The sequence below is a fragment of the Muscardinus avellanarius genome, assembly GCF_963383645.1.
Source record: "Muscardinus avellanarius genome assembly, chromosome: 18".
Taxonomy (NCBI): domain Eukaryota; kingdom Metazoa; phylum Chordata; class Mammalia; order Rodentia; family Gliridae; genus Muscardinus; species Muscardinus avellanarius.
Window position 1 is genome coordinate 13,606,591 of NC_137804.1, and position 17,863 is coordinate 13,624,453.

Below are 17,863 nucleotides of genomic sequence, written 5' to 3' on the forward strand. Positions count from 1 at the left end.
CCATATTTTAACCAGTGCTTTAAGACACTTAAATAAGGAGAGGCTTCATAGGAAAACACAGACATGGATGGATCTCTTCGCATGGTTCTGCCCAGAGTCCTTTGTTAAGCTCTGCACGTCTCATGAAAATTGGAATATCATGTTGCTTACTCTTCAACAATTGCACCAAAAGACACATTCTCCCAACTTTCTCATCCTCGTCAATCCTTACTAACTTCCTTCCCCAGTATTGTGAGTTTTAAGCCATTTCTCAGCAATAGTTACCTGCCTCCAGTAAACATAAACATTCACAGATATGCATACAAACATTTTCATGAACAGACACACACCTGCATACTTTATCCATCCTGTACTGCTAAGTGTTGTACATTGAATTAGTTTGTATAATTTGCCTTTCAGTCTACATAGATGGCAGTTATTGGCATATAGATTTTATTAGGTCACCCAGATCAGGGTTTCAACCTCATGAATTCAGATGGAATTTTGCCTCCTTGACCCTAATAGGGGATCTCGTGTTTTTAGACGGTTAGAATGTTCCTTTAAAAAAAAATTAGATTTTTAATGGCCTTTTCAGTTAACAATGAAAGTTTGTTCTCTCTCTGTCTCTCTGTCTCTCCTCAAAGGCAGTCTGGGGAGATAAAAAAATATCTGAGAGCTAAATGTACTTTTTAATAGATTCAGAATTAATACACTCCAGCGGGAAGCAAAAATCACTTTTCTATCTTTTCCTATTGAAGCAAATATTATTGGGTGAATTACTTCAATAAAGACAGTTGTCTCCAAATATTTAGGCCTTGCTATTGTCCCAGACTCCTCAAGATTCTTTTATTAGCATTTTCCAATATTTGTTAAGGGATCATCTTCTTTTATGACGTCTCCAAACACCACTTCCAAGATGAGATGCCGTTATGTTGCCAATGAGATACTCTTTCAATGATAGTTTTCCAATTTCTTTCAGGATTTTAATTTCTTCTCCAATCTCACATACCCTTCAACACAGGAACCTGCCCCCACCCTTGTATCTCTTCCTGCTCACTAGTGCTGAATACAGGTGGCTTTTTATGAAGTCCTAGCTGTCAGCTACCATCATTTTATCTTGCGTGGGAAGGACTGGCATTTGGAGAGTTACATGTAATGTGGGTCACCAGTGTGACAGTGGGGGATACACCATGAACTCGAGACAGATCTGAAGCCACAGACACAGTGGAAACATCGAGTCTTGGCATTAGCAAGGTTCAGTGAGATGCAGAGGAGGCAGCCCCGAGCCTTTCAGCTTCCGAAGCAGCTCAGGTGGTACACACATGTTTAAAAGCCAGAGGATTGCTTGACGTGACAGGGTTTGATGTACAAATGGCAGCCAGGGTGAGGCTAGGGAAATGAGTGGGAATGTTTGCCTCTGAGGTACTGCGGGGGAAAGGCAGGTACAGGGCCACCGGGAAGCGTGAAGACACCTCCTGGGAGCTGATTATCTCTCTGCCGTGGCAGCTCAGCCTGTGCCCTACAGGGACACCCAGCCCTTTTGTGCACCTCAGCAACAGCCCTTGAAATTCAAGAAACTAGGAGCGCTCGTTGAAGTGGGGCGAGTCTTCAGCTCTAATTTATAACACCGCCACATCATTAACAAAGTCCAGATTTGCGACAGAGTCTACAGAGGATGCAGCTTCCCCGTGCGTGCCCAAGGGGCACGAGGAGTGGAGATGAGGTGAGAGTCATCAGCATGCAATTTTATTGGGAGCCTTGGGTGTGCGTGAAATTATGCAAAGATACAGTGAAGAGGGAGAAGAGAGGAGGGTAGTATTTAATGTGTGCATGAAGAAAAGAAGCCATGTAAGCATTGTTATATGGGATGCCAGCCAAAGAAAGGGACCATCCTTTCTTAAGCCTCTACCTCCTCCTCTCCTCCAGTCCTGAATGCCTTTCTCCCATCCAACTTTATTTTCCTATAATATTGATTACTTATTAGAGTGCTATATAATTTACCATAAATTATTTAATTGTGTTTGTCTCTGGCCTGCCCCCTGTCTTGTACTAGAAGAGCAAGTTCTATGAGGACAGGTTTCTTTGTTAGTGTATTTTAAGCATGTAGAGAAGTGCTGGTACTTTGGTATTGATGAGTAATATTTATTTATTTTTTGGTGGTACTGGGGGTGGAACCCAGGGGCTTTCTACCTCCGGGCTACACTTCCAGACCTATTTTATTTGGAAACGGTCCCACTAAGTTGCTGAGAGCCTCACTAAGTAGCTGAGGCTGGCTTTGAACCTGTGCGATCCTCCTGTCTCAGCTTCCCAAGCACTGGGATTACAAGCACGCGCCACCATGCCTGGCATTGATGAGTAATATTTATTGAACGAATAAAAACAAGTAAGTGTTTCAAGAAGTCTACTATAGACCGAGTGTTTGTGTCTCCACAGTTTATATGATAAATACTAATCCCTGATATAATAGTGTTAGAAAGTGTGATGTTAGAGGTGATTGGGTTCTGTGGGCCCCACTGTCAAGAATGAGATCAGGGTCCTGATGGAAGAGACCCCGGACAGCACCATCACCCAATCTACCATGTGAGGGTACATGAGATTGTCTAGGAAGTTGGCCCTCACCAGACACTGAATCTGTTGGAGGTTTGAGTTTGGAGTTCTCCACTTACAGAACTGTGACAAGCCAACTTCTATTGTCTGCCAGCCACCCAGTCTATCGTTCTGTGTTATACAGCCTAACTGGACTAGGAAAGTATCTCCGTCAGCTTTCTGTGACTGCTATGGTTTGGGTTTGGAGTGTCCTCCCCAAAGCTTATGTTGTTTAAAGCACGGTCCTAATGGAGCAAGCTTCAGAGACAGGAGGTTCAGGCAATGCTTGGATTGTGAAAGATCTGATCTCATCAGTGGATGAATCCATTTGATGGATGAATTAATTTTTAGCTGAATGGCTACTGGGAGGTAGAACCTAGCTGGAGGAAATAGGTCACTGGAGGTATTGGAGGTATGTCCTGGAAGGGTTTATCTTGTCTCCAGGCCCTTGCATCTCTTTTTTTTTTTCTCTCCTTACTAACTGCCATAAGCTGAGCAGCTTTCCTCTGTCCCACCCTTCCACTGTGATGTTCTGCCTCACCTCAGGCCCGGAGCAATGAAGCTGGCCCACCATGGACTGAGTTATCAAAAACCTGAGCCAAAATAAATTTTTCCTACTCTTAGTTCTTTTTGTCAGACACAAGGCCGACTAACAGTTACTGTAACACATACCTGAAATAATTAACTTAAAAGAGGAAAGGCTTATTTTGGCTTACAGTTTCAGAGGTCGCAGGCCAGGACCAGTTGGCCTCATTGCTTTAGACCTGTGGCAGTACATCATGGCAGAACTGGGGGTGGGGGAACAATGCTGTTCACCCCATGGCTGAGACACCCAAACATTTAATCAATAAAAGGTAAATGAAAAGGAAGAGATCCAGGCCTTACAATCCCCTTCAAGGGCATGCCCCCAGTAATCTAAAACCTTCCACTAAGCCCGACTTCCTCAAGTTTCCAGCACCTCCCCAAAGCACCAAGATGGGGACTAAACCCTTAACACATGGGCCTCTTGGGGACATTTAAGATCCAAACTATAGCATGAGAGGACAGAACATTTCAACGAATCATTTATGAGGAAAAGAATAGGAATTTGCAGACATCTTCACAGGTAATCAAGGTGGACAGGTGTAACTCTTACCTAAGTTACTTGGGAGAAGGGAATTTCTCTGCGGGTGTGTGGGTGTGTGAGATTCCTGAAACCTTAGAAGCCAAATAGATGGGTAAGGGTGAGGCGTTCCTGAACTACTGTTGTTTTTCAGGACCATGGGGCTTAGGTAAAATTTAAATTTTTGCCGGGCATGGTGGTGCACGCTTGTAATCCCAGCATTCGGGAGGTTGAGTCTCAGGTACTTAGTGAGGCCCTCCACAACTTAGTGAGACCCTGTTTCAAAATAAAGAATAAAAATAGGGCAGGGGGTATGGTTCGGAAGTCAAATGCCCCTGGGTTCTATCCCCAGACCCACACACACAAAAAAAATTTATACCTAGCTGAGGCATCCCCATCTACCACAGCCCATCATTGTACTGAAAGTGTTCTTGTTGTAGCATCTCACATCACTAGTGAATCCTAGCTGTCAGTCTTAAGGGACTTTGATTTCCTGGGAGCCACCTCCCACTATGGGTTTCTTTTTGAAAGGCTTTCTTTTTCCTGCTCGTAATGGTTTCCTCAAACTCCTTCCTCTTCCAGGCTCTGTCTTCTTCTCCATCCGACTCCAGTTAGAAGCCCTTATAGACCAATCCTGTGTCCCTTGCTCATACGTCTCAGTGCCTTCTCTCCAGGGCATCTCGATCATCCCCAGGACTGTAATTGCCTCTCCATGCTGATTAGTCCCAGATGTGTCCTGCTGAGCCCAGATCACTCATGAGCCCTCAATCTAGATATTCAGTCACTGCCTTTGATGTCTCCACATAGAGAAAACTTATAATCAACTAAAAGTCAAAAATCAAACCTCAAAATCAACTCCTCGAAAGGCAGGCTCCTGACCTCCCTCATCCTCAGTCTCCATTTTCCTTAGTGGCATCGCCAGCGGCCCTCTGGCCCATTGTGTCCTTTGCAGGAGAACTGTCTTCCTGGGCAATGGCTGTGCATCCTTCTCACCTCAGTTCAAACATCCCTTTCCCAGGGAAGTGATCCTAGACACCCCTTCCCCAGTGGCTGAAGTCCACTTGGTGCAGCCTCCCATGCACACTCTCCCAGAACCCCGGGATTTTCAGATATATAGATTCATTGATTATCTCTTACTCGTTTAGATGCAGGGTCTCTGCACCTTATCCAGTACCTGGCTCAGAGCAGGTACTTATTTGTGGAAGGGAAAGAGGGAAAGAGGAAGGGTAGAGCCACTTGCAATTGTTCAGCACAGAAGATGAAACATTTTTAAAAATAAGACTTTCAATTTAGAGCAGTTTTATGTTTACAGAGTCACCAAGAACAGAGAGTTCTATATATCTCGCACAGTTACCTCTATTATTAACAACTTCCATTAGTATGTTTGGTACGTTTGTCTCAACTAATGGGCCAGCACTGATGTATGTTTATTAACTGAAGTGCATACTTTTAATATCCTTTATCCATCCAGGGTCTCACTGAGGGTGCTGATGATTCAGTAGTCTTGTCTCCTTAAGTTCTTGTTGGTTATGGCCAGTTTCTCAAAATTGTCCTTGGTTTCAGTGACCTTGGCAGTTTTGAGGAGTCTTGGCTGGGTATTTTAAATAATTTCTTTTAATCGGGACTTTTTCTGATATTCTTCTCATGAGAAGACTGGAGTGAGGTGTCTTTCTGGAGGTAGATTATAGATGTAACATGTCATTTCTATCATGTCCTATCAAAGTTCCATATTATTAACTTGACTTACCGCAGTTTATGTTAATCTCGAGTCCCTGGCTTGAGATAGTGTTTGCTCAGGTTCTCCATTGTAAAGTTACTTTTTTGTTCCCCTTTACATATACAGTTTCAGTACATGCCCAAATTTAAGGAGAGAGAGAGGGGATGTAGGGGGGTGTTAATGCCCTATTTCCTTAAGAATGGAATATCCACGTAACTTATTTAAAATTTTTCTGCACAAAAGATTTGTCTATTGTCCCAGTTATTTATTTATTCAGTTATTAATTGAATGCAGAACGAGAGATTGGGGTCTAATTTCGTTCCGCATACTGATATCCAGTTTTCCCAGCATCATTTGTGAAAGGCTGTATTTTTTCAATGTATGTGTTTGGCACCTTTATCAAAGATGAACTGGCTGTAAGTGTGAGGACTTGTGTCTGTATCTTCTATTTATTGTTCTATGAGTCTGTTTTTGTGCCAATATCATGCTGTTTTTATTACTATAGCACTGTAGAATAATTTGAAATCAGATATTGTGATGTTTCCAACGTGTTTCTTATTGCTCAGAACTGTCATTCTGGGTCTTTCATTTTTCCGTATGAAGCTCTTTTACCTTAGAGAATATTGGAAGTTTTATCCTAGAAGCAATATGATAGTTGGCAACCATGTCATTTATCTTTTATTCCCCACTCTTTATTATCTTCCAGAGAAATATTTTTTAGTCTTTCCCAGGGGTTCTAGTGATGAAAGCTAACTTTGATGGAGGTTAACTTTGTTTTGACAAACTATCTCAAGACTTAGTGGCTTAATAACCATAGATGCAAGCCCCCCCCCCCCCGGCCCCGCTAGAGTACTTTGTATTGGAAAACTGACCTGGATTGCAGGTTCAAGACCAACCCCAGCAACTCGGAAAAATCCAGTGGAGGTTGCTGACCATCCTCTCACTTATGGACGTGGTGACTTGTTTGCCAACACCCTTCACTCAGCCCGGTGGTTGACTGGCCATGGCAGGGCCAGTAGAGGTCTTGGGCTGTTTGTTGCTCACTTCTGGCAGGTGAGCCTGTGCGTAATCACCTGCTAATGAGCACAGGGATTTCAAGAGCAGGAGGAGAGAGCCAGCCCCCAAAAGCAAGGGTTTCCCCAGTCTTTCTTTGCAACCCTTCTGCAGACATCTCATTGACCAAAGCAAATTGTATGGCCATGCACAGATTCAAGGATTGGAGAAGCCACAAAGCCACACTGCTGAGGGGCATGAGTGTGGAGGTGGGAGGGCTTTGTCGTGCCTAGTGAGCAAATGAAGAAGATATAAAAACGAGAAAAATAAACTTAGTGTGCTCTAGTCTTACCGGTGCTTTCTCTTAATTTAAAAATTACCTTTAGAGGAAAAAAATAAAAATGGAGGCTGTTCTCCAAAGAAGCATGGTTGCTAGCTGTTGGGAGTGAAAACACAGCAGAAACAGGAGATGGAGAAGGAATGTGAGGGGGCGCACAGTGTCTACTTTGTGGGCTTTGGGAACATGAAGCATTTTCTCTGAGTTCTTAGGATATGTCAAGGTAAGAGATTTATCTATAGGGAGCCAAAGATTTTTTTTTCTGATGAGGATGTTATTTCTCATTAAGGCATTTTTAAATATAAGTAGTTGATGATGGGGGCAACAGGGAAATCTTTTTGTACATTTAGAACTGGCAGAGCCCTGGAAATTTCAGATCCTGTCTCCCCATTGCTATATTACTAAACTCAAGAAAATGTTAAATGTGAAAATACTTAACCAAGAGGCCCAGAAATCACACTTCCCACTGCAGATTCATGTTGTAAATCTTAGACTGGAAATCCTGCTCAGTGTCCCACAAGAATAGTAACTCCTTGATTATTCTTTACAGTCAGTTCTGATTTATACCTGCTTTGATTGTTCTGATACTGATTTATAAGCTTAATCCACTGTCAGAGCTAACTATTAATCCCACTGCATTAATTTAGAGGGATGAGTGCAGACCTAAATCCATATTATAGAATGGGATTATGAAGCTGGTTAATTTGGTGTACGTGTGAGCTTTCTATCATCACAATATCTGAGATAATCGACTTAAAAAGATAAAAGGTTTATTTTGGCTCCCAGGTTTGGAGGATTCAGTCCATTGGTCTCATTGCTTTTAGGCTTTGGTGAGACAGTACACCACTGGGGAAGCCAGTAGCTGAAGAATCTGCTCACCTCCTGGCAACTGAGAAGCAAAGGAAAAAATGGGAAGTGGCCAGGTTCTACTGTCCCCTTCATGGGTACACCCCAGTGAGCTGATCTTTCTACTAGGCCACAACTCTTTATTTTTGTTTTATTTTATTTTTGTGGTACTGGGGATTAAACCCAGGAGCGCCACAGCCCCATTTAATATAGAGTCTCACTAGGTTGATGAGTGTCTCACTACTTGCTAAGGCTGTCTTTGAACATGTGATCTTCCTGCCTCAGCCTCCCAAGTACTAGGATTAGACCCAACTTTTAAAGGTTCTACAACCTCCTGGTAGTGCTGCAGACAGATGACCAAGCTGCACATGGGCTTTTGGGAGCACTTTCAAGATCTGAACTATAGCAGGGTACGTGTTAAAAGCTTTTTAATTTTTTTATTTTTAGTTTTGGGTGCTGAGAACCCAACGACATTCTACCTCTGAGCTATTACCTTTAGTCTTTTTAATTTATTTTTCATATGCTTTTGTTGGTGCATTATAGTCTCACATCATGATATAAATTGTGTTTCAGTGACATATATGCACACAGTTGCTGAGGGGTCTCACTAAGTGGCTGAGATGGACCTTGAACCTATTTTTAGTTCTCAAATGAGTGTTGTTTTACAAATATGATTGAGAAAACATCTATTATTTCAAAACAAACAAGGGGGCTACATTTTTCTCCACACAAAATTAAAATATTAAAACCATAAACCTTTACAGATTAAAGGTTATTTAAATTGTGTGGCAATTTCAGAAGAGTTGGACATGGTATATACCGTTATTTACTGGTATATATTTAAAGATGGTCTTCCCCTTACTTACTTACTTACTTACTTACTTACTTTATTTATTTATTTATTTATTTTTGTGGTACTGAGATGGAACCCAGGGGTGTTCTACCTCCGGGCTACACTCCCAGACCTATTTTATATTTTATTTGGAAACAGGGTTTCACTAAGTTGCTGAGAGCCTCACTACATAGTTGAGGCTGGCTTCAAACTTGCACGATCCTTCTGACTCAGCCTCCCAAGAGCTGGGATTACAAGCGTGCGCCACCATGCCTGGCTTCTCCTTACTTTAGAGCTTAGAGTTACATAGCAATGGGGGGGGGCGTGTTAGTCAATTATTCTCATAATAATGCTGTATTAATAATCACTACAAAATTTCAGTGATGTTTATTATTGACTTATTTACTTTCGTGGTATATATATATATATAAAATAGGTCTGGGTGTGTAGCCCGGAGAAGGATTCCATCCTCAGTACAACCAAAACAAAACAGAACAAAACAAAAAACAAAAAACAAAACCCCCCAAACCACAAAAAACCAACCAAAAAAACCCCACAAAAATAAAACAAACAAACAAACAAACAAAAACCCAGAGTCTTTCTAGGTTGCCAGAAGTCTTGCTACATTGCTGAGGCTGTCCTCAAACTTGCATTCCTCTTGCCTCGGCCTAGTAACGTTTAATAATAAGCATTTATTCTCAGAGTCACAGAGCTGTGGGTCTGCAGGTTTCTGGTTGATGGGCTCTTTTGGGCATTATATTGCGTGTATTACACTGGGTGCAGGCATAAAGTAGAAGCCTCCTGGAACACCTCTGTCTCCCGGGAGGGACAGACCCTCTTAGAAGGACAAACAGAAGCACTTACTACGGTCTGGCACACTGACCCTCCCACAATCCATTTGGCCAAAACAAGAAGACACAGTCAAAAGCAGCCGGAGTGGGTCATGAACTCTGCTCGTCAAGAGACTCAGCGAGTCCAGGGGATGAACACATTCCCCAGTGTAGTAAAAATCCAGGGCCGACAATCTCATCTGCCACCCGGGGGCTGTTCTGTCCAGAAATAAACACATCCTCAGACACAGTGGGCGATGCCGATGCACTTAACTGATGTTTTGCGTCTGATCCAAATTGCCTGATTGTGCTTCTTGATTCATCTGAGGCTGGGAGGTCTCAAAGCTACTGTTTTAATATGTTTACTTGAAGCAGTGAGTTAGAGTTCCACATACTCCTGAAAGCTTTCGCCAACAGCAGCTTGAGAGTTGGACCTTCTTTCAGGGCCGACTTGGCCTCCCTTCCTGGATACCTATTAACACCTGATTTTGTTTCAGCCCGGAGGTCCTGAAGAGCGAGCCCTATGGAGAGAAGGCTGACGTCTGGGCTGCGGGCTGCATCCTCTACCAGATGGCCACGCTGAGCCCGCCCTTCTGCAGCACCAACATGCTCTCCTTGGCCACGAAAGTAAGCAGAGTTGGGACACGAGAGGGGCCCCATGTCGCGTCTTAATAGAAATGTTGTGATTTTGCATCTAACTGTCCATTAAAAGCAGGTGTTATTTTAATAATTGTCTGATACATTTTATTTTCCCACTTTTGTATATGTGTTTATGTGGACTGAACCCAGGTGCACTCTGCTGCTGAGCTACACCCTCAGCTGGTTTTATTTTTTTATTTTGAGAAAGGCTCTCACTACCTTACTCAGATTGGCCCCTAACTGGTCATTCTCCTGTCTCAGCCTCCCAAGTACTAGGACTGTAGGCATATGCCACCATGCTGGGCTTATTTTTCCACTTCCTTTTATATATATTGTCACATGCCTAAGGCATATTTCTCTAATTATATCCACTTATCAATGAACATTATAAAAAACGAATATATCTTACTACTTTTACTCTTTTAATTGCAGCTTGGACTGCCTACTGTCCAGCCTATTATCATCCCATACATTATTTTATTATGAATTTCAGGTTAGCTTGAACTCAACGTGGAGGGTGAAATCCCATGTCCCAGAACTGCTTAATTGATATTATTATTTTTTATTTGGCCGGGGTGCTTTTATTCCTGATTAAAACTTGCGCACGAAGTCAAATCACTTGATGTGTAGCTTCACCTTAAGTCTAAGGACTACTGCTCAGTGACACCATTAGCCCCTCAACTTCTACCACTGTGGTCTCTTTTGCAGATTGTGGAGGCGGTCTACGAACCTGTGCCAGAAGGCATCTACTCCGAGAAAGTGGCAGACACCATCAGCAGGTAATTAGTTTCACAGCTTCCAACATACAGGGGCCGTCAAGAAATACCTCACATCTGTCAGTTACTCAGGTATGAGTAATACCTATGGAAGGGAAAAGTCCACACCAAACAAGACGCTTGTGTCTCGCCAGTAATGGTGTCCCTTTGGAAGTCACTGAGATGTCCAAGAGGAGGTAGAACCATCATCAAAATCTAATGCAGCCACTAGAATGATTATTTGGAAAGTGTTGTATCAATTTGCCAATTGCATGCAATGCTAAACTATCAAAACAAAGAGGATATAAAACTGTAATGGTGATAAAAACCATAGCAATATGCAAAGATATGGAAAATCAGGACAAGAATATGTAGAAATGAAGAGAACATAACAGATGATAATGTTGTGGGCACTTTTTCCTTTTTTTCCTTTTTTTTTTGTGATACTAGAGGTGGAACCCAGGGGCATTCTACCTCTGAGCTATACCCCCAGCCCTATTTTTATTTTTTATTTTGAAACAGGGTCTCTCTGAGCTGCAAAGGGCCTCACTAAGTAGCTGAGGCTGGTTTTGAACCATGATCCTCCTGTCTCAGCCTCCCAAATGCTGGGATTACTAGGCTTTTTCATTTCTGTTTGTAAGTTGGTAGTATTGTGTTTTATAGTAGGTCGTCAAGGAAAATCAGAAGCTTCTATCCATCAGTACAGTTGATTAGTGAAAGTCATTGTCCCCGGACACTCCCCAAATTCTGGCCAGCCCCTCCTGCCTTACTGTGCTGTCTCTGATCTCCTCCTCTTTCCCTCTTGCTCTTGAGACTCCAGTCGTGTCTGTCTAGACTTTGCCTTTGCTATTCCTTTATCCTGAGACCAGTATCCATACCAGCAGCTATGTGCACAATGCAAGCCCTCATTTCTCTTAGATCTCTACTGAAATGTCTCCTTATCCGGGAGCCCACCCTGCAAACCCCTGTCTTTTGGTGCCTTCTTGTCCTCCTTTGTATAATACATATAATATATAAGTAGATATATTATACATGTTTCTACACTATTTGTTGATTGTCTCTTCCACACTAGAAAGTAAACTCAAGAGTAAGGATTTGGTCTCCTTGGTTCTTCCAGTGTAGTGCCCAGCGCTGCCTGGCCCAGGGTAGACCCTCAATAAATGTTGGTTGTATGAACGAATGACTCCTATTTGGCCGATGGCTATTTCTGGGACATCTCAGGTACTTAGCCAGCCCAACATTATTTCTCTACTTCATGAAGTTGAACCAAGTCCTCTTCAGTTGAGAGTGTAATAGGAGTCCTACAGTTGCTTCAGATGGAATCTCTTCCATTCCCTAGCCAAGTCTCCGAAACCTTGGTTTGGATCTGTCTCCAGTGGCCTGGAGTAGACACAGGACTCTGGCCATTATCTTTTCTCTTTGGTTTCTCCTCCCAGCCCACGGCCTTGTGCTAATAGTTACTTCTCACCTGTGCGTGGAATTATTTCTTGAATCTTTCTGGTTTGGCGTAATAGTGACCCACGGTCTATGAGCTTCATTATTCTGGAGACAGGCGGGGCTTGGGCAGGGTCCTGAGAACTGCAGATGCTGAACAAAGGGCTTCTGCATCTGTGTTTCCTCACCCAGGAAAATGGGGATTGTAATAGTACCAACCTCATCAGGCTGATGTGACGATTATGCAAAGTGACATATGCAAAACCACTTGCTTTGCATACAGCTTGGAAACTGGCAAACACTCGAGCAATTTTGGCAATTATCATTGTTAATATTAAGGGGAAATGAGCTGCAACCTGGGTCTAAATCATTTACATTCCACATAGCCTGGATCATGCCCCACTGCCAACGAATACAGACAAATGTGCTTCAGCTGCTCATCTCTGAGATTTGTTCCTGTTCTCTGTTGTTTTCTGAAAAGTATCTTAAAAATTGAAGATGCCTCTAGAGATGTCAAGACAAAAATGCCATATTTGTTCATATAATTTTTCCCTTGCACGGGCATTTGAGTATTCTCTTTGTCACAAAGGGCCCAGGGAGGGGGGCGGGTAGTGCAGCGGACAGAGAAAGGTTCAGAGAAATTGCTGTGATTTCGTGAAGCTGGGCAACAGGACCGTCAGTCTCTTCTGACAGCTCCCTGGCTGTCTGTACACATTGTTCTTAGGATTAATGGACTAGTGGGGAGTCAGGTAGCAACATTATAGCATAGAAGTTTAGAGCATCATTAGGTTCTAGAATCAATGAGCTTCTTTTATTTATTTATTTTTTGTGGTAGTGGTGTTTGAAGCCAGGGGCATTCTACTTCCAAGCTATACCCCAGCTCTATATTATTTTTGTTTTTGAAACAGGGTCTCACTAGTTTGATGAGAATCTCACTACTTATTGAGGCTGATCTCAAATCTGCTATCTTCCTGTTTCAGCCTCCCTAGTACTGGGATTACAGGTGTGTGCCACCACACCCTGCTTAGAATCAACTAGCTTCTAATCCTTCTCCCACTCAGTTTAAGATTCCTAAATTCCAGCTCTCTCCTGCTATATGTGAATAGCAGTAGTAACTACTTCCTGGGCCTACTTTGAAGCCCAATGAAGATAACGCTTCTAACTCACTACCCAGCATGCTGTCAGCCCTAAACAACATTAGCTACTATTGTTAATAATGATGTTATTAATATATGGTGATAACTATAATATTGGGTGAATATTATGATAATTTTATTATAAAACAAATTATAACAAAATTCAAGGAAGAGAAATAAAGGAGGCTGTGAGAGATTCAAGAAGGACCCGACATAGTCTGGGGTTTGGCCAATCTTTCTCTGAAGGAAGATCGTATGCTGTGCGTGGTGTCTCACTCCTGTAATCCTAGTAGTTGGGAGGCTGAGATGGGAGGATCACAGATTTGAGGGGATTGCACGCTGCCTGGAAACTTACAAGACCTTATTTTCAAAATAAAAATGAAATATGGCTGAGGGTGTAGCTCAGAGGTCAATGCCCCTGGGTTCAATCACCAGTGTCTGTCTGTCATCTGTCTGTCTCTCTCTGACACACACACACATACACTCTCTCTCTCTCTCTCTTTCACTCTCTCTTAGACCCCAACCGTCATTGATTCTCAGGTAGTGACTGGAGTAGAGGAAGCAGTTCCAAGGTTGGCATCAGTGAAGGATTTGCTGAGGGAAAAAGCTCGTTCAATTGAGGACCAGGCCACAGTAGGGATGTCGCCTGTGAGGTTAGGGAGAGAAGGACTCGCAAATCACTTGGGCTGGAGAGGGTGGTGACGGGCAGCTAAGCTAGGTGCCACTGAGGGTTCTGAATCTTCATCTTGAGCCCAAAGGGGCGGACCCAAGGGTTATCAGCAGGCTGACGTGCTGTAGACATGTCTACATTAGCAAAGATCATCCTGGTTTCTCTGAGGGGAATAGACAGAGGCTGATGAGAGTAACGGGGAAGAAATTCCACTTGTCCACGGTGAGACAGGGGCGACTTCGATGGAGGGATGCTGGAGGAGGTGGTGTAGAGGGAAGTGGGGTTCTCACCACCCTGGGCTGTAAGCTGTCAGTACATTTGGGGGTACAATCCTAAAAGGATTAAAAATACTTCAGTTAGCTGGGAAAGTAGAATGCTTTCAGAAATCGGAGAAGAATTGGTCTTATTCGGTAGAGCTTCAGAGAGGGCAGAGAAGACCAAGCAAGGGGTTAATGTTACGGGCAGGCTGACATCAGCTCACCAGGATGAAGTATATGTCACTAGTGGCGATGCCCACGGTGGAGGAGGCTGCTGGTGGGTCATGAGTTCCCTGTCACCAGAATTTTTCAGAGGGTGAATGATCGATCACCTGTCCTGATGGGACTCCAGGTGAAATGTCTCTGAAGGTGCTTTTAATTTAAAATGCTGAGATGCCATATTAAGTTAGAGCCAACAATTTAATGTTGTAACTGGCTATAAATTAAGATCCCAGACTGCGTGCTGTAACAGACGTTTTTTTCATTTAAAGCTATTCAAGACTCCTCATCGTCTGCATTTGTCTGATAAAGTCGTATCTTTAGAAAAATCTGACATAAACCCCAACTTGTGAGTTATATGCAATTATGTGGTTTTTTTTTTTTTTTGCCTTGGATTTTAAAGTATTTAAAAGTTAATTTCCAGCCAGGTTCAGTGGCACATGCCTCTAATCCCAGTACTTGGGCAGAGATAGGAGGATCGCAGGTTCAAGGACAGCCTCAGCAACTTAGCAAGGCCCTCAGCAACTTAGTGAGGCCCTGTTTTAAAATAGAAAATAAAATAGAGGTAGAATGCCCCTGGGTTGAGTCCCCAGTATAAAAAAAAAAAGGTTCCAAAAGAATTAGGGAACAAATTTTAATTTCTTATTTTCTTATTCTCCTATTTCCTTCAAGAAACTGTTGTAAGGGATACAATCAAAAGTGCTTTTTTATTTTATTTTTATACACTTACTGGTACGTTATAATCTCATAATGTAGTTCATAATCGTTTATGTCTCAGCAAAATATTAGACTCAGAGCAAATCGCTTATAATTTGATAGAGCCTTAGAAATATAAGACGACCACTGAGAAGAAAGTTTGCTGTAGTCTCTGTCTCTCGTCACGTATAGTTTCTTTCTACTTCATTATCCTCTCAGTTTTACTTTCTACTTTCTTGCCAGGCACTGCTCACACAGCTTGCATTTCTAATGTGCCAAGCCTTCCCTTTCTCCTGTTTGTTTACGTGGTACACAAGCACATTTTGTGACCAAAAACTTTTCTCTCCTAGCAAGCTTTTAAACTGAGAGAATAACTTACCAGCCCTGAAGAGTTGGGGACAGAAAAATAAATATATCCTGTTGCTCTGCCCAGCACCAGCATTACTATTTTTACTTTGCTGCACACTAAGAGAGTATTGTCTGTTTTCTTTTTAAAAAGGAAGAATGTTTCCTTTTATGCATGAAATATTCTGGCTGCCTTATTTTTCTCCCTGTGTGTGCCTGGTTGCATAAGCTGTCTGGCGCTTTGTTTCTGAGGCATTTGTAATGACTAAAGAGGTTGACGCTAGCAGCGCTCTCCGGGACAAGTGATTTTGACCCTTTTTCACCCCGCCTTCAACTCTGGTCCATCCAACATGAAAGGAACACAGCTGAAGGCTGCATCTCTACCATTTTTCCATCTTGTCTCTTGGAGTCTAGTGGGGACAGAGTGGGAAGGGTTGAGGGGAACCATCGCAGGTTTTTTCTAGAACAAGATTTGGTGTTTATTTGATGAGAGAATTATTGACGATTGTCCTCTCCATCTCCAGCATATATTATGACTGATGGCAGTCACATAAACACAATCATAAATGCTGGTGAGGATGTAGGGAAATAGGAACTCCAACACACTGCTGGTGAGACCTCAGACTAGAGATAGCCACTATGGGGATCAGGGAGAAGTTCCTCGAAAGACTGGGGATGGACCCACCATGTGACCCAGTGATAGCGCTCCTGGGAATCTTCCCGAAGGAGCTGAAATCAGGATATTATAGCGACACTTGCGTATCCATGCTCCTAACAGCACAGTTTACAGTAACCAAATTATGGAAGCAGTCTAATTCAGCCACCCTTAGGAAATTCTCAGAAACACCTAAGCTGGATGTCATTTCAGAGCAAGGAGACTTAACTGGAGCTTTGCTTTGGAGATGTTCCCGGGAATCCCAACACCTGTGGCCAGTTGTTTTGGGGGTACCGGTGAATTCTTCCAATGTTGGGTTGACTTCATATGTTCATTACTTTATTCACTCATTGCTGGTCCCCAATTCCATTTTTTCGTGTTAGGATTATAGTGGTGAATGGGGACATACCTCTGGGCCCTCTAGTAGAGAAACAGGCTATTGTAAGGTAGCAATTACGAAGTCAGGCATGATGGTGCATGCCTGTAATCCCAATACTTGAGAGGCTGAAATAGAAGGATCACAGGTTCAAGAACAGCCTCAGCAACTTAGCAAGCCTCTTCAGAAAGCTAGAAGATCCTGTTTCAAAACTGAAAAATTAAAAAAAAAAACAGGCTGTGTGTATAGCTCAGAGGTAGAATGCTTCTGGTGTCTGTTCGTCTTCATCTTTCTCTCAAAATCACACACACACACACACACACACACACACACGCACGCACACACACACACGCACACACACACACACGCCAGTAATCACAATAGTTTTAAGTACCAAAATTATGCAGATTTTGCAGTGAGATCATATAAAAGAGGGACAGTAAGTCTGTCTGAAGGCAGCACAAAAATTCTTCCTAATAGAAACTTAGAAAAGAATAGGGTTCTGGCGGGGACATAAGTGCGTGTGCCTGAGAAAGGCCAGGGCACTATCAGAAAGAGAAATTGAGCCAGATGGACTAAGATGAGCATAAATATAGGTGTCACGGGAGAGGCCTGGGCTGTTTGGGGCATTGCAGGCAGGAGCACTTGTCATGCTTCTGGGGGCAGAAAAGAGAGGAGAGAGATAAGGTCCAATACAGGAGGGACACTGCATGGCATTGTGGGAAGTTAATTTTATCCCAGTCTGCGTGGGAAGGTGTTAAGTCTCTTAGAAGCCCTAGCATGAGCCAGCAAGACACATCACCTGCACGCCCAGCTGTGATGCTGCGTAGCTTGTCTCTGGTGGGGTCTTTTCCATCGATAGCAAATATGAGGCAGGGAAAAGCCTTGGGAGGGAAGGAGAGAACTAAATGCCAGGAGAGCAGTGGTCGTCGTGGTCCCCATTTACCGTGATATTGTTTATACCTACATAATTTGTAAAACAAATTTCTGTTGCTGTTTTGATTTCAAAAAAGCTCAGCTGACAACTCACCTGCTGATATTATCTTGAAGCAAGTATCTTCAGCCTGAGGGTTTAGTATACTCGCATCAACGCACGGTTCAGATTCTGGGCGCTTTTTGCTCACACACTAGTCATAAGGGACACAAGGACAACCAAGCAATTTTAGCAACTCTGAGGCCTTTTGTACTTAACTGAGGGTACATGAAGAACCTGATTTAATTGGAAGGTGAAATCCAACAACTGGCTTTCTTTTGTGATTATGAGTAAAAATAGGGAGCTTAAATACAGATATGTGGGCTTTATGTGCCCGTGATCACCTCAGGACTCCTGTACCCAAATGGCCCTGTGTGTGGGGCCTGAGGCTCTGTACATGAGTCCTAAAATGTGTAATCATTTTATATTTGAACTTGCCTTTTGGAAATGAAGTACAGTGGACGGACAGGGAGTGTGTTCTAAGGG

At 42.9% G+C, this 17,863-nt stretch overlaps 1 protein-coding gene across 8 annotated transcripts in view; it reads left to right on the forward strand.

Annotated features, from left to right (window-relative positions):
- Positions 1 to 17,863, forward strand: part of NEK10 (NIMA related kinase 10) — a gene marked incomplete at both ends in the record, with an annotated part of 236,981 nt that overhangs the window by 125,877 nt on the left and 93,241 nt on the right. For 7 of the 8 annotated variants that reach the window (XM_080715029.1, XM_080715023.1, XM_080715024.1 and 4 more), the window contains 2 exons: positions 9,720 to 9,849; positions 10,570 to 10,640. The exons of the other annotated variant lie outside the window; for it this stretch is intronic. In XM_080715029.1, coding sequence (XP_080571155.1) covers positions 9,720 to 9,849; positions 10,570 to 10,640 — 201 coding nt within the window. The remainder of the gene's footprint in view (positions 1 to 9,719; positions 9,850 to 10,569; positions 10,641 to 17,863) is intronic. 8 annotated transcript variants of the gene reach the window in all.